The sequence below is a fragment of the Petromyzon marinus genome, chromosome 51 (genome assembly GCF_048934315.1).
Source record: "Petromyzon marinus isolate PM22_M1 ecotype Great Lakes invasive population chromosome 51, UKy_Petmar_22M1.pri1.0, whole genome shotgun sequence".
Classification (NCBI taxonomy): Eukaryota; Metazoa; Chordata; class Hyperoartia; order Petromyzontiformes; family Petromyzontidae; genus Petromyzon; species Petromyzon marinus.
This window is the reverse complement of record NC_133717.1, coordinates 828828-851785: the sequence shown is the minus strand read 5'-3', so window position 1 is coordinate 851785 and position 22958 is coordinate 828828. Positions and strand designations below refer to the sequence as shown.

At 56.4% G+C, this 22958-nt stretch overlaps 1 protein-coding gene across 3 annotated transcripts; it reads left to right on the top strand.

Annotated features, from left to right (window-relative positions):
- The first annotated feature begins 595 nt into the window (after positions 1 to 595).
- On the top strand, positions 596 to 22262 carry TMEM181 (transmembrane protein 181). 3 transcript variants are annotated; one of them, XM_032973363.2, is made up of 18 exons: positions 596 to 750; positions 1270 to 1374; positions 4338 to 4441; positions 5210 to 5277; positions 5651 to 5744; positions 6451 to 6569; positions 7166 to 7288; positions 9145 to 9225; positions 9741 to 9840; positions 10487 to 10617; positions 10749 to 10840; positions 11477 to 11534; positions 12111 to 12213; positions 15956 to 16007; positions 16164 to 16246; positions 17305 to 17394; positions 17980 to 18046; positions 18619 to 22262. In XM_032973363.2, exons 2-18 carry the CDS (start codon positions 1361 to 1363, stop codon positions 18695 to 18697), a joined length of 1458 nt encoding a protein of 485 aa, XP_032829254.1. In that variant the 5' UTR covers positions 596 to 750; positions 1270 to 1360; the 3' UTR covers positions 18698 to 22262. The 3 variants fall into 3 exon arrangements, with proteins under 3 accessions (XP_032829254.1, XP_032829256.1, XP_032829258.1); XM_032973365.2 differs by having other exon boundaries at positions 596 to 766; XM_032973367.2 differs by having other exon boundaries at positions 598 to 750; positions 7169 to 7288.
- The last annotated feature ends 696 nt before the right edge of the window (positions 22263 to 22958 follow it).

Here is a 22958-nt window from a genome sequence, read left to right as displayed (position 1 = left end):
TGGATGGGCTAACGGCCAAACATTTCACCAGTGGGCTTTTTCAATCCACACATCGTCTCTTTCGATCCAGAATTCATGTGACCGGGGTCACTTTACGGATTTATACAATTGCCTCTGCTCGATCACTTCTTGTTTCCATAGACACGTATTCAAAATGTCAGCTCAATTACTGCTCTACCTGATACAAAATATGTACTAAAAATGTCATAGCTGAATCACTGCTCGATCCCATAGACGCAAGTATTGACATTGAATACGTGTCTATGTGATCGAGCAGTAATCGAGAAATGGTGGAGCATTGATCAGGCTTTGGATCGTTATAAATCGTCGATTCCCGTAAATAAATAAATCCTTTGGGCAACGACCACACCCCAAAACCCGTATTTTGGCAAAGCCACCCTCAATTACTCCCATATATGGGCCTGAAAATGTATAATAATTTCTCATTATCTCGCAGATGTCTACTCTGATATTCTCAGCGCTCTCCGACAAGTTGCTCTGGTAAGTGGCGTTTCCGAACGCGGTCTTTAAAATAAACTCATTCTTACTGGAGTTACCGAACGCGCGCTCTCTCTGTAGACACGCCCTGGGGGTGGAGTTACCGAACGCGCGCCCTCTGTAAACCCGTCTTGGGGGTGGAGTTACCGAACGCGGCTCCGCTGATGCCGAGTGACGTCACCCGGAAGCGGCGCGGGTGACGTGGCCTTGTGGACGAGCAGATCGAGAAAGTAGACAGCGGCCCCCTCTACAGTGAGTACCCTGTACAGTGAGTACTCTCTACTGTACTCTACAGTGAGTACTCTCTACAGTGAGTACTCTCTACTGTACTCTACAGTGAGTACTCTCTACAGTGAGTACTCTCTACAGTGAGTACTCTCTACAGTGAGTACTCTCTACAGTGAGTACCCTGTACAGTGAGTACCCTGTACAGTGAGTACCCTGTACAGTGAGTACCCTGTACAGTGAGTACCCTGTACAGTGAGTACCCTGTACAGTGAGTACCCTGTACAGTGAGTACCCTGTACAGTACTCTCTACAGTGAGTACTCTCTACAGTGAGTACTCTCTACAGTGAGTACTCTCTACAGTGAGTACTCTCTACAGTGAGTACTCTCTACAGTGAGTACCCTGTACAGTGAGTACTCTACAGTACTCTCTACAGTGAGTACTCTACAGTGAGTACTCTCTACAGTACTCTCTACAGTACTCTCTACATTGTGTACTCTCTACAGTACTCTCTAGCTCAGTCCCTACCGTGTGTGCTCCCTAGCGCACGGACTGCACTCGACCGGACACCCGACTGAAGCTGAAGCACAGCAGGCCGAGATCATCGCCCCGTCAGCTGCTCCACGGTGGCCGCGATGGAGCACGAACTGTGAGCCCCGTGTGGTGGTGGTGGGGTGTGTTGTGTGGTGGTGGTGGGGTGTTGTGTGGTGGTGGTGGGGTGTTGTGTGGTGGTGGTGGGGTGTGGTGGTGGTGGGGTGTGGTGGGGTGATGCTGTGATGGGAGTGATGCTGTGTTTGCATTGTGATGTAGTGTGTAGTAGTGTGTGATGGTGTGTGTTGTGGGGTCCTATGTGTGTCGTGCTGTGTTGGAGCAGTCGTGCGTGTGTGCGTGCCTGTGAGTCACATCGTGTCACGGTGATGAAGTGGACTGGGTGTGAGGTCCCTTGAGGGAGCAGCGCTGTCCACTCAGCGTGGTGTCGCAGTGCTCCCTCGCCACACCGAGTCGTCGCGGGAGTCGTGTGTGTCTTGGGTGAACACGTGGCTCCACCTGTACCGCACCCCGCACAGGAATCTCGTTCTGTTGTCCCGAGTGTTTGAGTGGGGTGAGTGAGTGGGGTGTTTGAATGGGGTTAGTGAGTGGGGTGTTTGGGTGGGGTGAGTGAGTGGGGTGAGTGAGTGGGGTGTTTGGGTGGGGTGTTTGGGTGGGGTGTTTGAGTGGGGTGAGTGAGTGGGGTGAGTGAGTGGGGTGAGTGAGTGGGGTGAGTGAGTGGGGTGAGTGAGTGGGGTGTTTGGGTGGGGTGTTTGAGTGGGGTGAGTGGGGTAAGTGGGGTGTTTGAGTGGGGTGAGTGGGGTGAGTGAGTGGGGTGAGTGAGTGGGGTGGGGAGCGGAAGTGTAGCGGCAGCGTGCTGCGCTACCAACCCGGCCACTCGAGTTCGATTCCCGCTCGCGGCCAACTCCAGGTCCTGGGCCTCCCCTAGGTTAATCCAGCCTCAAATGAGTTCACTACCTGGCGCGGTGTTTAAACATTGCCACTCAGTAGACACATCCACCCATCGTCCATGTCGGTCTTCATAGGCGCTTGCTAACAGCTCTAGCCCCAACATTATGTTAAGGCTGAAGGATTTTTCTTTGTGGTGTATGAAGAAGACTTGTGTGTGTGTTTTTGGGGAGGGGGGGGGTCATTGGGCTGTCACTGTGGTTGTAATGCGGATTTTATCCATCCTGAGTGAAGCTGCAGACGCACCATGCAAAACCAGAATCGTGCGTCGCAGCCTCCTGGCTGCCAAGCACAAGACTACAACGCAATCGCTCTCATCACATTCCCGTCTAATAACGGGGCCATCGCAGTCTCACCTGGGGGAATAACTCAGTCATTGAATAGATCAGAATACCTGCTCAGTGACACAGTAGCTTTTCTACTTACCGAAATTGCACTTTTACCCACTCACTCACCTACCCACAGTTACACCCAGTCACTCCCACTTCCTCCCTCAACACTCAATCACTCGCCCACCCACCCTCTCATCCGCTCACCCACCCACCCGCCCACCCATTCACTCACCCACCCACCCACCCGCCCACCCATTCACTCACCCACCCACCCGCCCACCCATTCACTCACCCACCCATTTCTGGGCTGCCAACGTGGCTCATTAATATTTGTTTAGTTTCAGTCTCGCACGCATGATTTTCCTTAAGCTCACAGCCCCAATTACGAAATGCAAACTTTAAGCGGCAGCAGCGGCAGAGGAGGAGAAGGAGGAGGAGCTGCCCTCGTGAGCCGGGGTGAGCGGTGGTGGCTGGCATTTTAAAGTCGCTGGAAGCGGCTGGAAGCGGCCGTGCGCTGCGCCTGAGGCCACGAGTCCGTCTCATTCGCTTCACCGGAAGCTCGGTCTGCGCCCTCCACGTTGGGATTTCTCGGCTTACCTCAGAATGGGCAGCACGTCCCAGACTCGGGACGGCACCCGCCCATCGCCGGGCCTCTACCGTGACTCTTAGAGAAAACGGGCGGCCGCGTCGAGGAGCCTCGCGAACTGAACGCGCGGATGTCGGCAAAAACCCGGCACTGTCCCAGCATGGCACCCATGCAGGACCACGCCTCGCGCCCCAGGCTCGAGCGTGGCAAAGCACCGGAGGGTGCGGTGTGCGCATTCCTGAGCGAGTGTGCGAGTATGAGTGATTGAACGAGTGTGTGAGTGATTGAACGAATATGAGTGTGAGTGAGCAAGTGTGAGCACGTGTGAGCGATTGAGCGAATGTGAGCATGTGAGTAAGCAAGTGTGAGAGTGTGAGCGAATGTGTGAGAGTGTGAGCGAGTGTGAGAGAGTGTGAGCGAGTGTGAGTGAGTGAATTACGCTCTGTATACGCACGCAGTGAAGGCTGCGATTGGGAGCAGCTGTGAAAGTGTTTGGATTACCTGCGACCGCACGGGCGCATAGCTCCCCGAGTACCCGTAGCGAGCGGCAGCATGGGGACGACGCCACTACCGCTGCTGCTGCCGCTGATGCTGCGCAGGCAGCGCGAGACGCGTGGACGAGTGGTCGCTCGTGGCCTCGTCGCAGCGGCCTCCTCTGTCAGCGGCTCGCTTGCGATGGCCGACTGGAGTCTCGTCTTGAACGCTTGAAAGGGGCACCCCCTGTAGCAGCCGTCCCTGTGGGGCATATCACGACTCGGCACCTGGCCTGCAAGTGGCCGTTTGTCTGGCAGTAGGAGGACGATGTTCGCTGTGTGCAGTGGTTGTGTCCCCTGATGTGTGCTTCTGTCTGTGCATGTGCACCATTGTGCGTGTGTCTATGGGGAGCGGCGGCACGTGGTGGTTAGCACACTTCCCCACGAACCCAATGACCCGAGTTTGAGTCCCGCTCACGGCCAACGGTAACATATGTGAACTGGTCCTGGGCCTCGTCTAGGTCAACTCGGTCTCAAATGAGTACCTGTTGCGGTCTGTAAATATCAGCACCAGCGAGACGCAGTTCATGGGCCAGGCGTGGTGCTGACCACCCACCCACTCATGTGCCTTTCCGGCAGTAGTAGATGTTCGCTAACAGCACTTGCCCCAACAGTCCGATCAGGGTACACGGGGGCCCCCGTTTGTCTCTGTTGCCGCCTGCAGGTCGGTGCAGATGCGCCTCTACACCATGTCCAAGCGCCACTTTGTGCTGGTGTTCGCCACCTTCTTCGCCTGCTTCGGGCTCACGCTGCTCATCGGTGTGGCCGGTAGGTAGCGCCCCCCCCATACTCCGTCGTTGTTCCCCCCTCTCCCCCCCCCCTCGCTCCCCGTGTGAATGCGACTGGAGGTCGCAGGGGACGGTCGCAGGGGGAGGTCCCGGGGAGCCAGGATACGGCTCCATGGTATAATAAAAGCGGACTGCGACAGGAATCCCAGATCTTGCCGTATGGCAAGCGATATTCGATCCGAATATCGCTTGCCAAGTAATCGATTGCCAATGAATTGCAATAAATTGACATTTTCAAGATGGCTACCCGATCAACTGTGAGCTGGGTGCCGGATTGACTGAGCTGAATAGATACAAATAAACCCTCGATTCATGAGCCACAATGACCACGCCCCCTTCGGCCAACACTACGCCCACTTTCTTCCATACTAGTTGGCCAAAATCTTTTATCGGTGATTTCGTCGGGTGTCCGATTTCATCACTATATTACAGCGCCCCTCCCCCGCGTGGCCACCAAATGGAAGCCACCCCCGTGGTCCACAGCACGACGCCGGAGGCCCGAGGTGTGATGGAACGGGCATGGTCGAAGCGTCAGTTGAACCCGGCATTTGAGCTGGTGATTGCGAGGTTTTCGCACCGAGGAAGCGCTTTGACCCTTGACGGCACGCCGCTACGCTTTTAGCAATGATGATGGCAACCTGTAACGTGCCGTCAACACAGGAGGAACCACGGACCAGCAGGAAGCCGTGATGTAGGGAACTCAGTGGTGGCAGTTGTGGTGGTGGTGCAATCACTGGTTTTGTTGTAGGCCCGAGCGTCATCAACGCAACTGTGGAGCAGGCCACGCATCTCTCCATGAAGCCCCCGGACTTGAAGGTGACTCCACTTGACGTGCGCTGCACCACACGTGCTTGCGGTGTGACCTTGATGGTGGTTTTATGACGGCGGTGTGACATCGGTGGTGGCGGTGTGATGGTGGTAGCGGTGGCGTGATGGTGGTGGTGTGATGTCATTGGCAGTGTGACGGTGGTGGTGTGATGGTGGTAGCCGTGGTGTGATGGTGGGGATGTGACAGTGGTAGCGGTGGTGTGACAGTGGTGGTGATGTAACGGTGATGGCGGTGGTGTGACGGTGGTAGCGGTGATGTGATAGCGGTGGTGTGACGGTAGTAGCGGCGGTGAGACAGTGGTGGTTATGTGACAGTGACGGTGGTGGTGACGGCGGTTTGACGTTGCCCTCCCGTGTCCAGGTGGGTCCCTTCCAGCTGACGTCGCCGACCCTTTCCACCTTCAACCAGCAGCTGTGGCTCATGTGCGAGATCGAACTGGCGGAGCGCAGCAACGGTACGGCCCACGGCGTCCCGCGGATCCGCGGTAGCACAGATGGCAACAGCTGCCCTGCCATTTGGATTCGGCGCCAAATGCCAATTTACTTGCCCAGGCAGTCCTCGCTGAGGCTCAAAACTCCTGTTCGGGAGGAGGCGCTTTCATTGGCGCGCTTGGTTCCATTCACTGTTTGGGCGACGCGGCCCAGCCCATGGCTCATTCGCCGCTCGTTGGTCGAGGATAGCCATTCGAAATCCACCAGGCCGCCCGCCATGGTTATTACTGCAGCAGTGTGGTCTCCTGTGTGGGGACCGAGCGCCGTCTGCTTCACGGTGGACGTTAAAAGGGATCCCGCGGCGCTATTGGAAGCGAAGGAGTAAGCCATTGCTGTGTCGCCGGCGTCACGGTCCGCGTTTTGCCGAATACAGAAAATTACACCTTAGATTGGTCAGTTGGATTTACACACGGCTACACATGGCAAAATCGCGCCTGACTGTGAAGCTACTGCCAGAACCTAGCAGCGTCGTGCCACGTCCACACCTTGCGCTATCGGGATGACAGCGCTAATAGCACTTGTGGTCTGCGATTGTGGTCTGTGAGTGTTGAGAGGAGCGAGAGTGTGGGCGGCCCTCGTGGCCCGGTTGCTCACGGCATGGTGCGTGCATCTCTGCGCCCATCTTCCGTCCCTCTCGCCTCGTCGCCATCTCTCCTCGCCGCACCCCAGGCGCCTTTGAGCAGAACTTCAACCTCTCGGTGGCCATCACGGGCCGGGAGCGTGACGCCAGCATGGTCATGGTGAACACCGTCTCCTACAACCGCAGCCGCTGCTTGCGCTGCTCCCAGGTAAAGCGGTCCGCCCCACCCCCCTCACCAACTGCACCACGCGGAGCTTCGCCAGGCAGACCACGGCGGAGGCCGTGTTACACCGCGCGGCCTAACGTGGCTCGACGCGGCCTCCGGAGAACGTGCCCGTAACGCCACGTGCGTCTCTACGGAAATGGCGACTCGTCCGGCGCGACCGTCTCTCTGGTCACGCGCGGAGAGCAGGACGAGCCCGGCAGCGCGAGGCTGCTGCTGCTGCCCGGAAAACGACGATGATTTGTGACCGAGTTGTTTGTGCGCTGGTCTGGGTGCGACGTTCACTACGCGAGTGCGCATGGCATAAGTTGCGCGTCTTGGGTGCGTGCGTCGTTGTCGCGTGTTTGTTTCTGCACATGCGTGCGTGTGTGTATGTGTGCGCGTCACTCAACGCCATTGCACGCGGGACGCTCTGTCCCGAGGGATTCTCCAGGTGAAACATCCCAATAAATACAAAATATATACATCCCATTATCAGCCCGTAGGCGAATAATGAGATCTCCCATAAGTCCGTTCAGGGGAGCGTATAATAGAGTGTGTGTTGTATCTATGTTATGCGTATTGTATTCGCGTGGCCGCAGCAGAAATGCGACGAGATCATCGTACTGCACCTGGGCTTCCTGGACTACACCAAGTACCTGGTGCGAGTGCAGTTCCAGGGCCTGGAGCAGATTGTGCACCTCATCCAAGAGGTCAACTTCACGGTACGACGGGCCTTGTGGTGGAAATGACGGGCCCCGTGGTCGGTACAACTGGCCACAGCCGGTGCCATGAGGTCGTGGGAACTAGCGTATATGTTTGGCCGGATAGAGGGGGCTAAACAGACATTACTTGGACTGGAAAAGAGATGAACTGATGCTGTATGGGAGGATGTGGAGCTGAATGGACTTGCCGAAGACTGGTACCAGCGGTGTCAAGATCGGCCTCGATGGAGGAGGCTCGTGAAGGACGCTACTGGGCAGTTGGAGGCCATCGCCCTCCAGCAACAACGGAGGGCAGAGGAGCGACGCTCACGACGAGCGGAGCGTCGGTTGGCTAAAAGGCAGTAAGTTGGCACAGTAGGGTGCACAGCTGGTGCATCTACCAGCCATCTCAATCAACCCATGGCTCCTGGGTCTGTCCCATGACCTCCTGTCAGCGAGCCTTCGACACTTCACTTGGGCTCAAAGCACACCTGGCCTGGCATAAATCAACATGAGCATAAAAGTAGGGCGGTGTTGCAGCCCAGCGGTTCTGTTGCAGAATTTTGCGGTTCAAATATCTGGAAAGCTGCCTTGGTTAATACCGCCGTGTGCGTATTAACCACATCCACACAATGCGCCATCTGTTTCACGGACATTAAAGATCTCGTGACTTCATTCAAAACAATGAGGCTGTCAGTGTTTACCATGCTGGCTCCACGGTGCGAATTTACCGACATGCCAAAAATTACACCGCAAAACGACACAACTGGGATCGTGCGCAGCAGCAGTCGTCGCCCCCAACTGGCAGACCGAAGGCCGTCGCCGAGTCGCCTTGCGCTACACCGGGACAGCTGCCACTTGGGGGCGCCCTTCGAACGTTCGTGATGAGATGTTCAGGCGCTTTGAGTTGCCGCGGCGTTTAAGCGAGCGGCGCGATATGAATGCAAAGAAGATGGCGATGATCTTCACAATTTGTTTTCTGGCGGCCGACGCTAAGCCCCTGGCTTGTGCAGCGTTCCACGCCACTGACTCCGCTCGGGAGCGGTGGGGCTTACTGTGCACGTGCGCGTGTGTGCGTGTGTGAGAGGCACGCATCACTGTTTGCGTTGCAGATTAAGGGAATTAATGTGGACGCCTTTACAAATGTGGGCAGCAGGGTGGCAGCCCATGGTTGATGCTCGCGCCGCACAGCGAGAAGCGACCGGGTTCGATTCCCGACTCGGGCACCTTCCTGCGTGTGTGGAGTCTCTGTGTGTTCTTTCTCTCTCTCTCCCCCTGTTCTCCGTGTGTTTCCTCTGGGTTCTCCAGTTTGCTCCCATAGCTTAAAAAAAATATAGTGTAATCGGTATTGGGGCAAAACATTCCTAATGCTGAAACATGACCTGCAAATTACACCATTGGGATCACACAGCAACAACATTTGGCAGGACCCTCCTAAAAAAGAGTCTTGAGACTCGGTGAGACTTTTTGGGTGAACCAGCGCACCAACAATAACAATCAAGCATCGCAGTGGCAACATGTTAACTTCCTTGCCCGGTATGCATGATGTCGTGGGTTTGATCCCGACCCCGACGCCTCTATATTTGGAGTTTGCGTGTCTCTCTCTTCCCCATGGTGTTTTGGCTTTTTCTCCGGGTCCTCCGGTTTTTCTCTCCACATTTAGAAGCAACGTCGCGCGTTTAAAGTATTTGGCTGCTGTACATTTTCACACGATAAGTCACTTCGTTGGGCTATCAGTTGTGGCCAGGTCACTTCTGAAAAAGAGCTCTATAGCTTAGTGGGTCTTACTTGTTCAAATAATAATACTTAAATATTATTGTCTTACGGCGACGTGGCTCACACCGCTTGCGACGGCGCCTGCCCTCCTCTCCCCACAGTTCAAGGTGTACAACGCGGCCTTCACGCAGGTGGAGATCTGGTTCCGCTTCGTCTTCCTGCTGCTCACCTTCCTCGTTACGGTCAGTGCCAGCCCGTGGCACGTTGGCGAGGTAGTGGTGGGAGGCGTGGGTGGGGGGCGGCCGCCCACGAGGATTATTGTAATCGCTTGGCTCATGAAACAGCTGGGACTCGACGAGACGGGATTAGCAGTTGTCCAGTCGGGGTAATAACTCTGATTGCGTTTAAATGGCAGTGGTTGCTTAGTGTTGGCGTGTGCTGCAGCATGAGCTGCTGTGTCCATGTGTGCTGCTGCATGTGCCGTGCGTGTTTGTGCTGCTGTGCCTGTGTGTGCTGCTGTGCGTGTACTGCTTTGTCTGTGTTGCTGCTGTGCGTGTGTGCTGCTGCTGTGCGTGTGTGCTGCTGCTGTGCGTGTGTGCTGCTGCTGTGCCTGTGTGTGCTGCTGTGCGTGTGTGCTGCTGCTGTGCGTGTGTGCTGCTGCTGTGCGTGTGTGCTGCTGCTGTGCGTGTGTGCTGCTATACGTGTGTGCTGCTGCGCACGTACCGAAACACGCGTACCGCCCCGTGTTGCTGCGCAGTGCCTCTTCGCTCACTCCCTGCGCAAGTTCTCCATGCGGGACTGGGCCATCGAGCAGAAGTGGATGGCCATTCTGCTTCCCCTGCTGCTGCTCTACAACGGTGGGAAGCCAGGGCGCTCGCCCCGGACCGCCACCACCCCTCCACTCGTTAACCGCTCCGCCCCCCTCCCCCAGTTTTTGCGTTAATCGTCGGCGTGCGGCACCCGGCCATAAATCCCTAAAGCGCGGAGCCCGGAACGTCGCAGAGAGGCGATTTCTCCGACCTTTCTCGCCGATGCCGGCCTTGGTTTCTTCCGGCCGCGGCTACGCCGATGCGACGGCAAGTCTCTGGCTCGTGGGAGGGCACCTAGATTGCTCGTTCACACTCACGAGAGCCTCGCCGAGTCTCGAGACTGCGTACGCTGCTGTTTTTAAAGAAACTGCCGTGTGGCGTCCCAATCGAGCAATTTGCAGGTAATCTTTCAGCATTAGGATGTTTCGTCCAATGCGAATTGCTTATTTATTTAGCCACGGTTAGGAAGCCTGAGAACCCGGAAGAAGCCCATGCGGAACATACAGGCTCTACGCAGATAAGTCGGGAATCGAACCCCCGGGCACTTCTCGCTGTGGGTTGCGAGCCTGACTTCTGCGCTGCCACCCTGCCGCTCAAAGGCTCAGGCATGCCGTATGTGGATGTGATGAGATGGGATTACCGGATAACGGTGTTGGGTATGACGTGTCTGCGGCGTGTGTGGGCGTGCGAGCAGACCCCATCTTCCCGCTGTCGTTCCTCGTCAACTCGTGGGTGCCGGGCCTGCTGGACGCCATCTTCCAGGCCTCCTTTCTCAGCGCCCTGCTGCTGTTTTGGCTCTGCGTCTACCATGGCATCCGTACGCAGGTAACGCACCGACCCGCACCGACCTGCACGCAGGTACCACACCCACCCACACTCACTGGCACAAAACCACACGCAGGTACCGCACCGACCCGCACTGTGTGTGTAGAGCTGTTGTTGTGTTTTGCTCTCAGTCCAATCGCAGGTTCTTCACTTTTTACCTGCCCAAGCTGCTCATCGTGGGGCTGCTCTGGGTCGCGGCCGTCACTCTTGGAATCTGGCAGACGTAAGCAGCGCCGGCTACAGCGCCCCCCCACCGCGTCCTGCCAGTGCCCCGGCCTCTCATAGCGGGCGCTGCTGCCAGCATCGCAGAGGGCGTCGCACGCGATTAGCTCCTCACAGCACATTTCAGCCAATTGAATGGTCAACCCCGGTGGTATCTGGCCTGCAAACCAGATTTTGTTTTCTGCCAGTGAAGGTCGATGTCGTTTCTGTGTGTCCGTAATCCCAATCGGAGCGCTTTGAGATGTAATTTTTCTAATTTGGCAAAATTTGGACCGTGACGCCGGCACATGTGGCCTCCTTAATGGCAGCTGTGAAACAGAGGGCGCCTAGAATTTTGTGGCTGATGCGGCGTCATTAACTGGTGGCGGTTTGCCGGATTGGATCCACGAACCGCTGCAATGAGCGGCGTCGCGCCACCGACCCGGATCCGTGCCAGAACAGCGGCTTCCCGGAAACGTCCGGACGCCAGCACAGCCAGGCAGAGCGACGACGCCCGTCGCGGGCGCCGCCGGCCGGCCCGGCAGCGCGAAAGGCGGCGTAACCGACGTGGCGGAGTCACGTGGCACCCCCCACCCCTCCCCCCACCTCCCGCTGCACACCATGTGACATCGCCGTGCCTGCTCCTCTCTTCATGCAGGATGAACGAGCTGCAGGACCCGACATTCCAGTACCGCGTCGACACGGGGAACTTCGAGGTATCGTACCGAATGCGCCGCGTTCCAGTGACGTGGTGAAGTACGGTCAACAACCCCCCCCCGCCCCCCCCCACCACCCCACCCCCCCGTCCCTCCCTCCCGCCCCTCCCGCCCCTCCGCCGCGTGACCATCCCCCGACACAATGCGAGGAAGCCTTCATGCATCAGCGGTTTGACAAAGGGCTGCGAACTACGCATTCTTATATATTTACATATTTCCAAATTATATTTCAGAATATAATCCTGAACCGCGCTTCTTTCAACAAACAGCTTTTTTCGCAACGTTCTCCTGGCGCAGGGCCATTGTCGTTGTACAGGAGGCCGCCGCAGTATTTCACGGCCGTTAGTCTGTTGTTGTTTTACAGTAGGGGGCCCGTTGCCACTTTGTGGTTCCAATTCAGCAGACTTCCCTGATTGATACTGCCGGCGGGTGTACGGACTGTAAAAACACTCCATGCCGTCCGCTTCGGTTGTTGAAACACTTTAGCGAGCGTCATGTGAACCTAATGATGCATGGAGACGCTGCTGCTGCTGCTGGAGAGCCATGATTGTGATGGTTCGCACTGCCGCCTCGCAGGGTATGAAGATCTTCTTCTTTGTTGTGGGCGCCATGTACATCCTCTACCTCGTCTTCCTCATCGTGCGCGCCTGCACTGAGCTGCGCAACATGCCCTACTTCGGTGCGTCACTCGCCCTCCCTCCCTCGCTCCCTCACTCCCTCACACTCTCCCTCCCTCGCTCGCTCTCTCCCTCACACTCGCCCTCCCTCCCTCGCTCCCTCACTCCCTCACACTCTCCCTCCCTCGCTCCCTCACTCCCTCATACTCTCCCTCCCTCGCTCCCTCACTCCCTCACACTCGCCCTCCCTCCCTCTCTCCCTCGCTCCCTCCCTCCCTCTCTCCCTCGCTCCCTCCCTCGCTCGCTCGCTCGCTTGCCCGCTCACTCACTCACTCCCTCACACTCGCCCTCCCTCGCTCCCTCCCTCCCTTTCTCCCTCGCTCCCTCCCTCACTCCCTCACACTCGCCCTCCCTCCCTCACTCCCTCACTCCCTCACTCCCTCACACTCGCCCTCCCTCGCTCGCTCGCTCCCTCACACTCTCCCTCCCTCCCTCCCTCTCTCCCTCGCTCCCTCCCTCGCTCGCTCGCTTGCTCGCTCACTCCCTCACACCCTCCTTCCCTCGCTCTCTTCCTCACTCCCTCACTGCCTCGCTCGCTCGGTCCCTCCCTCCCTCGCATCCTTCCTCTCACTCTCCCTCGCTCCCTCCCTCGCTCCCTTCCCCGCTCTGTTCCCTCCCTCCCTCGCTCCGCTCCCTCCAGCTCCCTTATCAGTAGCTAAATATCAGCATTGGGGAGACAAAGGCAGCCGGTCCTGGCCAAACTTTTGCCTCATGCGTGTGTTTGTTTGTAAATATGTGGGTGTGTGTGTACGTACATGCGTGTACATGAGTCAGACGCCTTGTATAACCTTCTGTTCCAGGTGCAAGCTAAAGTGGCCCCTTGGGATCGAGTCATCCTGTTGGGTGACTTTAATGCTAGAGTGGGTAATGACGCAGACACTTGTAAGATGCGCCTACCATTCTTCCATTCCAATGGTGGGTGTCCATCGAAGACCTCATTCAAACCCACAGCAACCTGGCCTCGGCTAGCTGAGGATAGTTGCAAGCAGGAGTTTAAAAATCGCTTGCAGTTGGGGTTGGCATCGTCCCCACATCCTGATGCTGAGGAGAAATGGGTGAGGTTCAGGACTGTGGCTCATGCAACTGCAATTGCTGCATTGAGTGTGTGGTCCAGACCTCCCCAGATACTCTGGCTGAAAGAGGAGGTGTTCCAACGAAGAATTAGGTTAGCCAGAGTCTTCCTCGGAGGTTCGGAGAGCCGTGTGGCGCCTTACTGCCATGAGTGGCATGGGCGTGGGTTGCTGAGCAGATGGAATCTGCCTCAGTAGCCCACGATCACATGTCACTTATTCCATCTCAGAAGTAACTTGCAGCACCTCATCTATCACCATCAAGGTAAAGAACGGTGATCCGATCTCCAACACTCAGGAACTGGTCTACAGATTTGCAGAGCATTTCTATGAGGTATTGGGTGAAGGGAAATCCTGTAGCCCAGAACAATATCATGGACAAGGTGGGGATGATCCTGCTGGGGCTGCCGTGCCTCAAATATTGGCAGAAGTATATACCCCTTCTGAGTAGTTGGCTGAGGTGCCATCTGTGGAGGTAGTGTGAGGGGCATTCCGGAGTCGAAACCAGGAAAAGTGCCGGGTAGAGTTGTTCTCTGAAGTGAAATGCTGAGGGAGGGGGTGGTGTCTGTGTGCAGACTGCCCTACATGACATCATCACAACTGTCTGGAGCACAGGACAGGTTCCGCAGGATTGGAAGGATGTCATGGTAGTCCCCCTCTTTTAAGAAGGGGGACCGAATAGATTGTAATAGCTACAGGAGGATATCTCTTCTCAGTGTGCCGGGAAAGGTCCTGGCAAGGATTATTCAACATCGCCTTGCCAGGCACACTGAGGAGAGGCTTGCAGAGCCTCAATGTGGTTTCAGACCAAGGCGGTCTGCACGGATGCTATATTTTCTGTCCGGCTGCTGCAGCAGAGGCATAGAGAATTTCAATGTGGTTTCAGACCAAGGCGGTCTGCACGGATGCTATATTTTCTGTCCGTCTGCTGCAGCAGAGGTATAGAGAATTTCAAAAAGACCTACATCTCTGCTTTATTGACCTGGTCAAGGCCTTTCAGATTCCCTGGCTCTCTGCTCACAATCATTAAAGGCCTTCATGATGGTAGGCAGGCCCGGTTAAAGCTAAATGGCCAGGAGTCAGAGCCATTCCCTGTACACCTTGCAGTGCGACAGGGATGTCCTCTGGCTCCCATATTTCATATCATCTTTGACCACGTAGTTCAAGAAGCTTTCCATGGCTGTACCGGAGGAATTTCCATTTGGTACAGATAGAATGGGAGGCTGATTGATGCCCAGGTGCGGTCAAGGGATGGCTGCCTATTGCTCAACCAAGATATGTATGCTAATGATCTGATGATTGCTGCTCACTCAGAGGAAGAGTTTGAGGTGCTGCTGCTGAAACTGGAGCATGCCACCAAAACTAAGAACCTGCTTGGGTATTTTGTTTGTTGTCCTTCCCCTGCACCTCCGATTAGCACAGTTGGCCACGTACGGTACGAAAGAAGTTCTACATGCATTCATACAGACCCCCATTGGTAATGGAGCAGTTGTGAAGAGAGTGGAGAGTTTTACATACCTGGGCAGTGTGCTTATAACCAGCTCCTGTTTGACAGCAAAGGTCTCACTCCGAATCATTCGGGCAGCATTATCTTTTCATCGGCTGGGTAATGCTGTGTTGAAGCTACATGGTCTGTTGCTCCAACACGAAGCTTCGGGTCTTCGCAACCACAGTCATGCCCTCCCTTCTATATGTTTACGAAACCTGAACCTCTCTAATGGAACATCTGTGCTGGTTAGAATCATTCAGGCTGGCGTACCTACGATCCATCCTGAGTTTAAGCAGATCTGGACACATTTCCATCAGTTAAGTTCTCCGGCAGGTAGGGGTGCGTTGGCTGGGTCATTTAGCCCGCATGCCCAGCCACTGCATTCCCATGCAGCTTCTTTTTGGCCGTATAGCGGGGACTAAACGGGCATGACACAGGCCTGAAAATAGATGGAGTGATGCGGTGCAGGAAGATGTAGAGCTGAGTGGACTTGCCGAAGACTAGTACCAGCGGTGTCAAGATCGCCATCTACGGAGCAGGCTCGTGAAAGACGCAACTCGGCAGTTGGAGGCAGTTGCGATGCTCACAACAACGGGCGGAGCATCGGGTGGCTAAAATGCAGCAAGTTGGCACAGTAGGGGCACAGCTGGTGCATCATCTGCCAGTCATCTCAGTCAACCCATGGCACCTGGGTCTGTCTCGTGACCTCCTGTCAGTGACACTTCACGTGGCCTCAAACGTGCACTTTGCCTGGCACAGGCGCCATGGTGACGTCACTGTCACTTAGTGGTGAATGGCGTCTGTTGTATAAAAACATATATGGATGAGTGGAGAGTGGTAGTATAGCAGTTAGCGCACTGTGCTACAGACCCAGCAACACAAGTTGGATTCCCACTCACGGTCAACACCAGTGACGAATATATGAACCGGTCCTGGGCCACCCTTAGGTCGACTCAGCCTTAATTGAATATCTGGTGTGGTGAGTAAACATCACCACTGGTGAGACAAAGGCGGTAAGGTGTGGTGCTGGCTACCACTCCTTTGTGTACTGTGCCGGCTTTTGTAGGTGCTCGATAACACCACTTGCCCCAACAATCTGTTCAAGCTATACGGGGGATCTTTGTGTTTGTCCACGTATGTCTGTGGCAATGTGTTTATGCGTGCGTCCGTACGTGTCTCCCCTAGACCTGCGGCTCAAGTTCCTCACGGTGCTCACGCTGATGGTGCTCGTGATCAGGTAAAGCCGGGCAGTGCCGGCTCGCCGCTCAGACCCCGCGGCGTGTGTGCGTGCGTGCAGTGTATCAGAATATTTTTTTCCTGGAAGAATCGGATGAGCTTGTAAAGCTCTTTTTTCACAAATGTCCACCCCTTATCCTCTGTTCGTGTCTCGCAGCATCACCATCTTGTTCCTGAGGTTCGGATCTCAAGTTCTGCAGGACAACTTCATCTCCCAGCTGTCCACCCACTACCAGAACTATATCCTCCAGCCTGGCGGCCCTGAAGCTGCCTCGGTGGTAGGGCAGCAGTCAGCAGCTCGGCGGACGTGGTCAGGCCGCACCATCGCTGCTGAGCCACCGCTCCGCGCAGCTGCAAAGGGAACTCGGGCGCTTCAAAATAACCGGTTATACAACCCAGTTAACGTTCTTTTCGCACACAGAGGAATATCTCACACTAAACATTACGTGTCTGCTGCTGCCACCACCGATGGTGGTGTTGTGACGGTCAGCAGCGCGCTTGACTCGCTGTGCGGAGGTCGCCGGTTCGTCTTCCCGGCACGACGGTGCAGGTTTCTCCGATCCCCCACGTTCACGGCTGCTGTACGCGCAGTAGCAGCGGCGGCGGCGAACGTGGGTTCGTCGCAGCGAGTCCCTTGACGGGTCGCCTCGTGGCAACGGCAAGGCCGCACTCCGACCTCTTCATTTCACGACCGCGGAGCATCACGTGGTCGGGGGCCCACGCGGACGCCGAGTGCGGCGCTCGTTCCTTGACGGTCCCCTGGCACCGGGGAGCCTCCTCTGTCCCCTGGTGGGGACGTGAGCCCTCGCCAGTGCTCCATAGTAGGCCCGCCCCAGCCTTAACGATGACAGCGGCGAGGTGCGTTGGGCTACGCCGCCTTTTGTATACGTGTTGCGGAGCGCTTTGCACGCGATGAGCTACTCGCGAATCCTCGCGTCTCAACGCATTTAAACGGGGGGGGGGGGCACCCCCAGTGGCAGCTGACCACTGCGTGGCACGCGGTGACTCGGCAGCCCGCGAGCGAGCGAGTGTTAGTCTGCCGTGCGCAATCCCAACCAAGCATCGCGGGGACCCACCGGCGTTTGTTGCGGTGAAAATCTCACCGTGAGCAGCGTCCCCGTGTGAACCGCTGCGGTATGAAAGGTGCAGGGGAAGTTTATCCCGGAAGGGGGCGCCGCTTGCGTCGTGGAATTGATGGCTCTCGTAAACCGCGCGACGTCACGGCGCTTTGATTTATGACTCGGCGCTAGGCAAGGTCGCGGCTCCGCGTGCGATTGCTCCCTGACTCCCCGCCTCACCGGCCGAGTTCCTCTCCTTCTACGGGCTTCTCAACTTCTACCTCTACACGCTGGCGTTCGTCTACTCGCCCTCCAAGAACGCGGTCTACGGTAAACACCGCACGCTGGTGCCATCGCCGCCGCTATGCCGGTGCCTCGATGCTCATTTTGAGCCGGAACTCGCTCCCCACTTTGCTTACTTGACTTTTACGGACGTTTGGTCCAACGAGCGAGCGTAAAATGCTGCGGCAGAATGATAACGATAATATTGATAATTTAGCTCGCATGGTTGTTGGCCGCCATCCGTTCTCGTGGCACGGTGTTTCACAGACGCAACATGTGGTGGTGGAGCGGCGGGGGGTGGAGCGGGGGCGGGAGGCGACGTTGCCGTTGCATGCGATGCCGATTGCCTCGTTTTGTGGTGTAAATTTTTAAATCGCGAGTTTGGATCGCGTGACGCCGGGCACACCGACGGCCGCCCATGCGAGCGAAGCAGAAAGCACGCGTAGTGTAATTGCGGTTCATACATACCGCAGCATTAACCAGGGCGGCCTGCCAGATTCGAACCATGAAACCATGCACAGTGGCCACGCGCAGGGCTGGGGAGTGGGCGGGCGGGCTAGCGAGCGAGCGAGCGAGTCCCTGCCCCGTGCTTACCCGAGGGGGGTGCGACGTGTGCATGTCTCTGTGCCGCAGAGTCCCAGCTCAAAGACAACCCCACATTCTCCATGCTCAACGACTCGGACGACGACGTCATATACGGGTGAGAGATACGCAGCCACCCGGCGCGCCGAACCTTCACCCTGAGCAGAGATTCGACGCCTCTCATGTCGTGACATGACACGCACGCTCACGGCCAACACCAGTGACGATTATCGGAACCTATCCTGGGCCTCCCCTATGTCAACTCACACACACGTATGAGTACCTGGTGTGGTCTGTAAAATAATTGTCATTGGGGAGACAACGGCGGCCGGGCATGGTGCTGGCCACTCACCCTCTCGTGTGCCGTGCCGGTTTTCATAGGTGTTCCCTAACAGTACTTGCTCCTACAGTCTGTTAAGGCTATACGGGGGATCTTTCTCTTTCATGACATGTAACGTGTATGTGTGTGCACCGTAGTCCCATGTGTGACTTTGGTAGTGACATGTTTATTTCATGCGTCTCCGGTGACATGTAACACGTGGTAGCATGTATGTGCAATGGTAACAGCACCTACACACATAACGTGTGTCTGTGTATCCGCATAAGCACAGGTTGTTCACGAACAACACTTTCCCCAACAGTTTGTTAAAAGCTACACGGTGGACCTTTGTCTTTGCCTTTATCGCACAGCACGGACCACGAGGAGCTGCCTCTGCAGAACGGCAGGTCCATGCGGACCTCATACCACGACGGTTCCGACTCGGACTAACCACCCCGCCACCCTCCCTCCGCCACTCCCCGCACCTCCGCCACCACCGCCACCACCACCACCGCACGAGGCCCTCTCCTCCTGGCCGTGGGCAGCGGCTCGCCCAACTGCCTGCCCAGCGACTCGGGGGGGGGGGGGATGAGAATCGGCCGAGCGCGGAGCCGGGGCTAGTCCTCGGGCCCGCAAAGCGTGGGGGCGGAGGCAGAGGGAGAGCGGGTTTGGGGGCGCAAGCACGTGCTGGCCCGAGACGTTGACGGTGCCGTGCTTGTGCCTTGGAACTTTTCCCTCTGGGCAGTCCCAACGCAAGTTCGCCCTCCCCCCCCTCCCCCGCAGGGCCACCGTGCGATTGCAAGGCGGCGGCGGCATCGGTGGTGTCGTGGGCAACGCAAAACGGAAGATGGGAGCGTGAATGTGAATTGAATCCGCCAGTACTTAGTGGGGATTTGTAACCGCACTTCGATTCCGTTGCTTTTGTCTTCTGGCAAACGCCACCCCCAGCGCGTCGTCCAACGCGGTCGCCCAAGGTGAGAACCGTAAGCAGCAATAACATAGCCAGGGACGTGACGTCAGAACACTGTTTGTTAGAATGAAACTGTTTCATAGCATACACCTAGATGGCGATCGCGGCTCATTCATTTTTTTCCCATTTTCATTGTTAACTTTCGTACAACACGTTTGTGGGTTAGAGGTTGCCAAGTGGCAGAATACACCGTGTGTGTGTGCATACACCATGTGTGTGTGTGCATACACAGTGTATCGTGTGTGTGTGTCCCGTTTGTGTACTGCGTGTGTGTGTATATCGGGTGTGTACCGTGTGTGTACCACGTGTGTGTGTGTACCGTGTGTGTGCGACTTACTGGGTTCCTCTTCAGCTCACCGGTGCGCGTAATGATAATAGGCGCACCGTTAAATGGTCGTACGCTACTTGACAATTTAATTTTGCGTCGGGTGGTGGAGGGTTCTTAACGAACACACATTTGGCCAGATCATGATATGGCCAAACACAAAAGTAAATTTGCTTCAGAATGAACCATGCGGCGACCATTGCTGTGGGGCATGGGGTGATCAGCTTGGATCTCGCGCTTGCACGTTGCTGTAGCTGTCCGCTTCATTTTATGTCGGCACGTTTGGGGTGGGGTGCCGTCATTCTCATTGCACGGGGCGGCCGTCACGCAGGCGAGGCACCACCGCTGCGTTTCGCCAACGCAGCCGCCCATGGTTTTGCGGTCGGGGTTGAAGGTTTGATGATCTTGTTACTCCGGAATCCCGAGCCAAGTGATTCGCGGGGCAATTGGTCAGTCAAATTTGAACCGGGATGCGCGGCCACACACAACGACGGCCGTCACGTCGGGAGAATTCTTCGACGTCCACCGAGAGTGACCATGAACGGCGCGTATTATTTCACGGTTGGCGCCGCCCTGCGGTGTTAACCAGCAGTGGCCTGCACTCAATGCGAACCGCATTGGGTGCAGGCGGGCGCGTCTCATTTCCGCTGTAGTAATCATAGTAGCAATGCACGGATTTATGCTGTGTGTGTCAAAACCACAGATATGCTCGTCGTGTGCAATTCAGCCTGGAGGCGATGGTGGTAGTTGGGGGGGGAAGCATTGGTAGCACGATGTCGTGGTGGTGGTGCTGTATATATGTATGTTGAACTTCTTTCACACCGTGCTTAGCCTACCCTACGAATTGGAGGTGTGTGGCGGCGGTGATGGTGGCATCACCGGCTTTTGGCCACCGATGACCTGAGGATCTCGCGCTCAGAGCCGGTTGGCAACGCTAGCATCCCCCCCCCCCCCGCATGCACGGCAACCCCTTGTTCATCCCCGCTAAATGAGACGGCACTGGGGCTGAGAGAACTGGGCACTTTGCTTTGAGGCTGGAGTGTAATTATATCTCTTGTAAATAATCTGTACATACAATTACAATTTATAGCCTAACCCCTCTCTTGTCTTAGCCATAATTGCAAGTTACTGTCTAAACAGATGCTACTTCCCAGACCACAGATGCGGTGTGGCAGGAATTTATTTGGAATATCTGATAACGGAGTGGTGTTCAACTTTACTCATGCAGCAATGGTCTGCACTGTTTCATACACCTTGGCCAATGAAGAAATACGCCTGGGGGAAAGGTGGGAATCCTCGTGTGGGTGGCTGGGTGATGAGGCTGGAGCCAGGCTGGGTGATGAGGCTGGAGCCAGGCTGGGTGATGAGGCTGGAGCCAGGCTGGGTGATGAGGCTGGAGCCAGGCTGGGTGATGAGGCTGGAGCCAGGCTGGGTGATGAGGCTGTAGCCAGGCTGGGCGAGGGATGATGGAGCTAGGGTGTAGCCATGCAGCCTGGGGACACGTGTAGTTAAATATAATTATATAGAATTTTCTCTAAACTCGACCAGAATCTTTCTCGACTCGCCGTGTCCCTGTCATGTATTGCCGTGTTTAGCAGAGTGGTACAATTACAATGCGTGGAGAGGGGGCGGTTTTGATTTAATAGCGACGGTGATGTGCGTGGTTATGAGTTAATGTATTTTAATCGCTAAAGGTGGCCAGAAAATCGATCCTCGGACACCGCGGTCCTGGCTGCTGACCCTTGGAACGGCGGCTTGACGCTTCCCGGTCCCCTTTCACGTTCCGAGGGTGGCCCTGCTGGGTGGCTTGGTTAGCGACGCTCGCACCTCGCAGCAACAAGCCCTGGGGTTGGGTTCCCTACTGGGGCGCGGTTCTTTGTGGAGTGAGTACGTTATGTGTGTATGTGTACCTTTGTGTGTGTCTACGGTCTGTGTGTGTACGTTCTGTGTCTGTGTGTACGTTCTGTGTGTATGTTTACATTCTGTGTGTGTGTCCCCTCTGTGTGTGTGTACCCTCCGTGTGTGTGTGTCATCTGTGTGTGTACGTTCCGTGTGTGTGTACTTTCTCCCACGTGGGTTTTCTCCGGTCTCTCTGGTTTCATCCCATGGTTATACAAACAAACAGACCGTACAATGTAACCGGTATTGGCCAAAACAACCCTATTGCTGAAAAATCACTGGCAGATTACACAGCATTTCTCCTGCAAACACAGCTCACTCTCAAACATCACTCTGCTCTTCTCATTTCCAAGACACCGCGAAGGCACCGAGGGGTGCAACAAAACCACGTTTGGGTAAACACGCACGGACGAGTCAGCGCCGGAGTGTCACCTCCATTCTCATGGCATCTATACCGTGCATCGTTAAAAACGGCTTCAACGTGTCAACACGAGGGCGGCAGGCACTTTGATTTCCCCCTCGTGGTTGTGAGCATGGCTCTTTGGGCCGTGTGGTTTCCCGCCGGCCCGCGTGTCGGTGTCCACGGCGTGCGTGGCTGTGGGGAGGGTTTCTGGGTCTTCGATGCGTTCCGTCTCCGCGCCGGGGGGGTCAGGGCGACGTCTTGACACCGTCCCCCAGCGTGGTTGTGTTTACGCTACTCGTGTGCAGGGTGCGCCGTGCCGTTGGGTGACGCGCCTTTCGTGTTCCGTAGGGGTGCAATTCTGTCGTCTTTCTGTTAGCGTCGTGGTGTTTGTGATAAAGGGATTCGGTTTCTCTATTGACCGCACCGCGTGTTCACTTTTTTTTTAATTCGCTGTCAAATTTTCCACTTCCGACTCGGGTTTGACGTGCGCCGGAGTGGCCGCGGGGGCCGCGGGGCCAACCGGGTCTACTTGGAAGACGGGAACCACGGAGATTACAGGAACCGCGGGGGCCGTGGGGACCACGGGGACTACTGGGACCGTGAGGTCCGTGGGGACCGCAGGGACTACGGGATCCACAGGGCCCACTGGGACAGGGGGGACCGCAGGGACTACGGGGTCCGGAGGGGGCCCACTGGGACCGGGGGGACCGCAGGGACTACGGGGTCCGGAGGGGGCCCACTGGGACCGCGGGGACCGCGGGGACTACGGGGTCCGGAGGGGGCCCACTGGGACCACGGGGACCGCAGGGACCACGGGGACTACGGAGACTACGGGGTCCGCTTCACACCGACTACTTGGTGCGGCCGGGGAGGTGACGGAGGCAGCGGCGCAGCGGCGACACCCAGCGTGCCTCACAGCAAGAAGTGCCTTGGTTCGATTCCTGACTCGGGCTTCTTCCTGAGTAGAGTGCGGCGGTGTGGGTGGCGTGGTGCTGGTCACCCACCCTCTCGTGTGCTCTGCGGGTCTTCATACAGTGAGGGAAAAAAGTATTTGATCTGCTGATTTTGTACGTTTGCCCACTGACAAAGAAATGTTCAGTCTATAATTTTAATG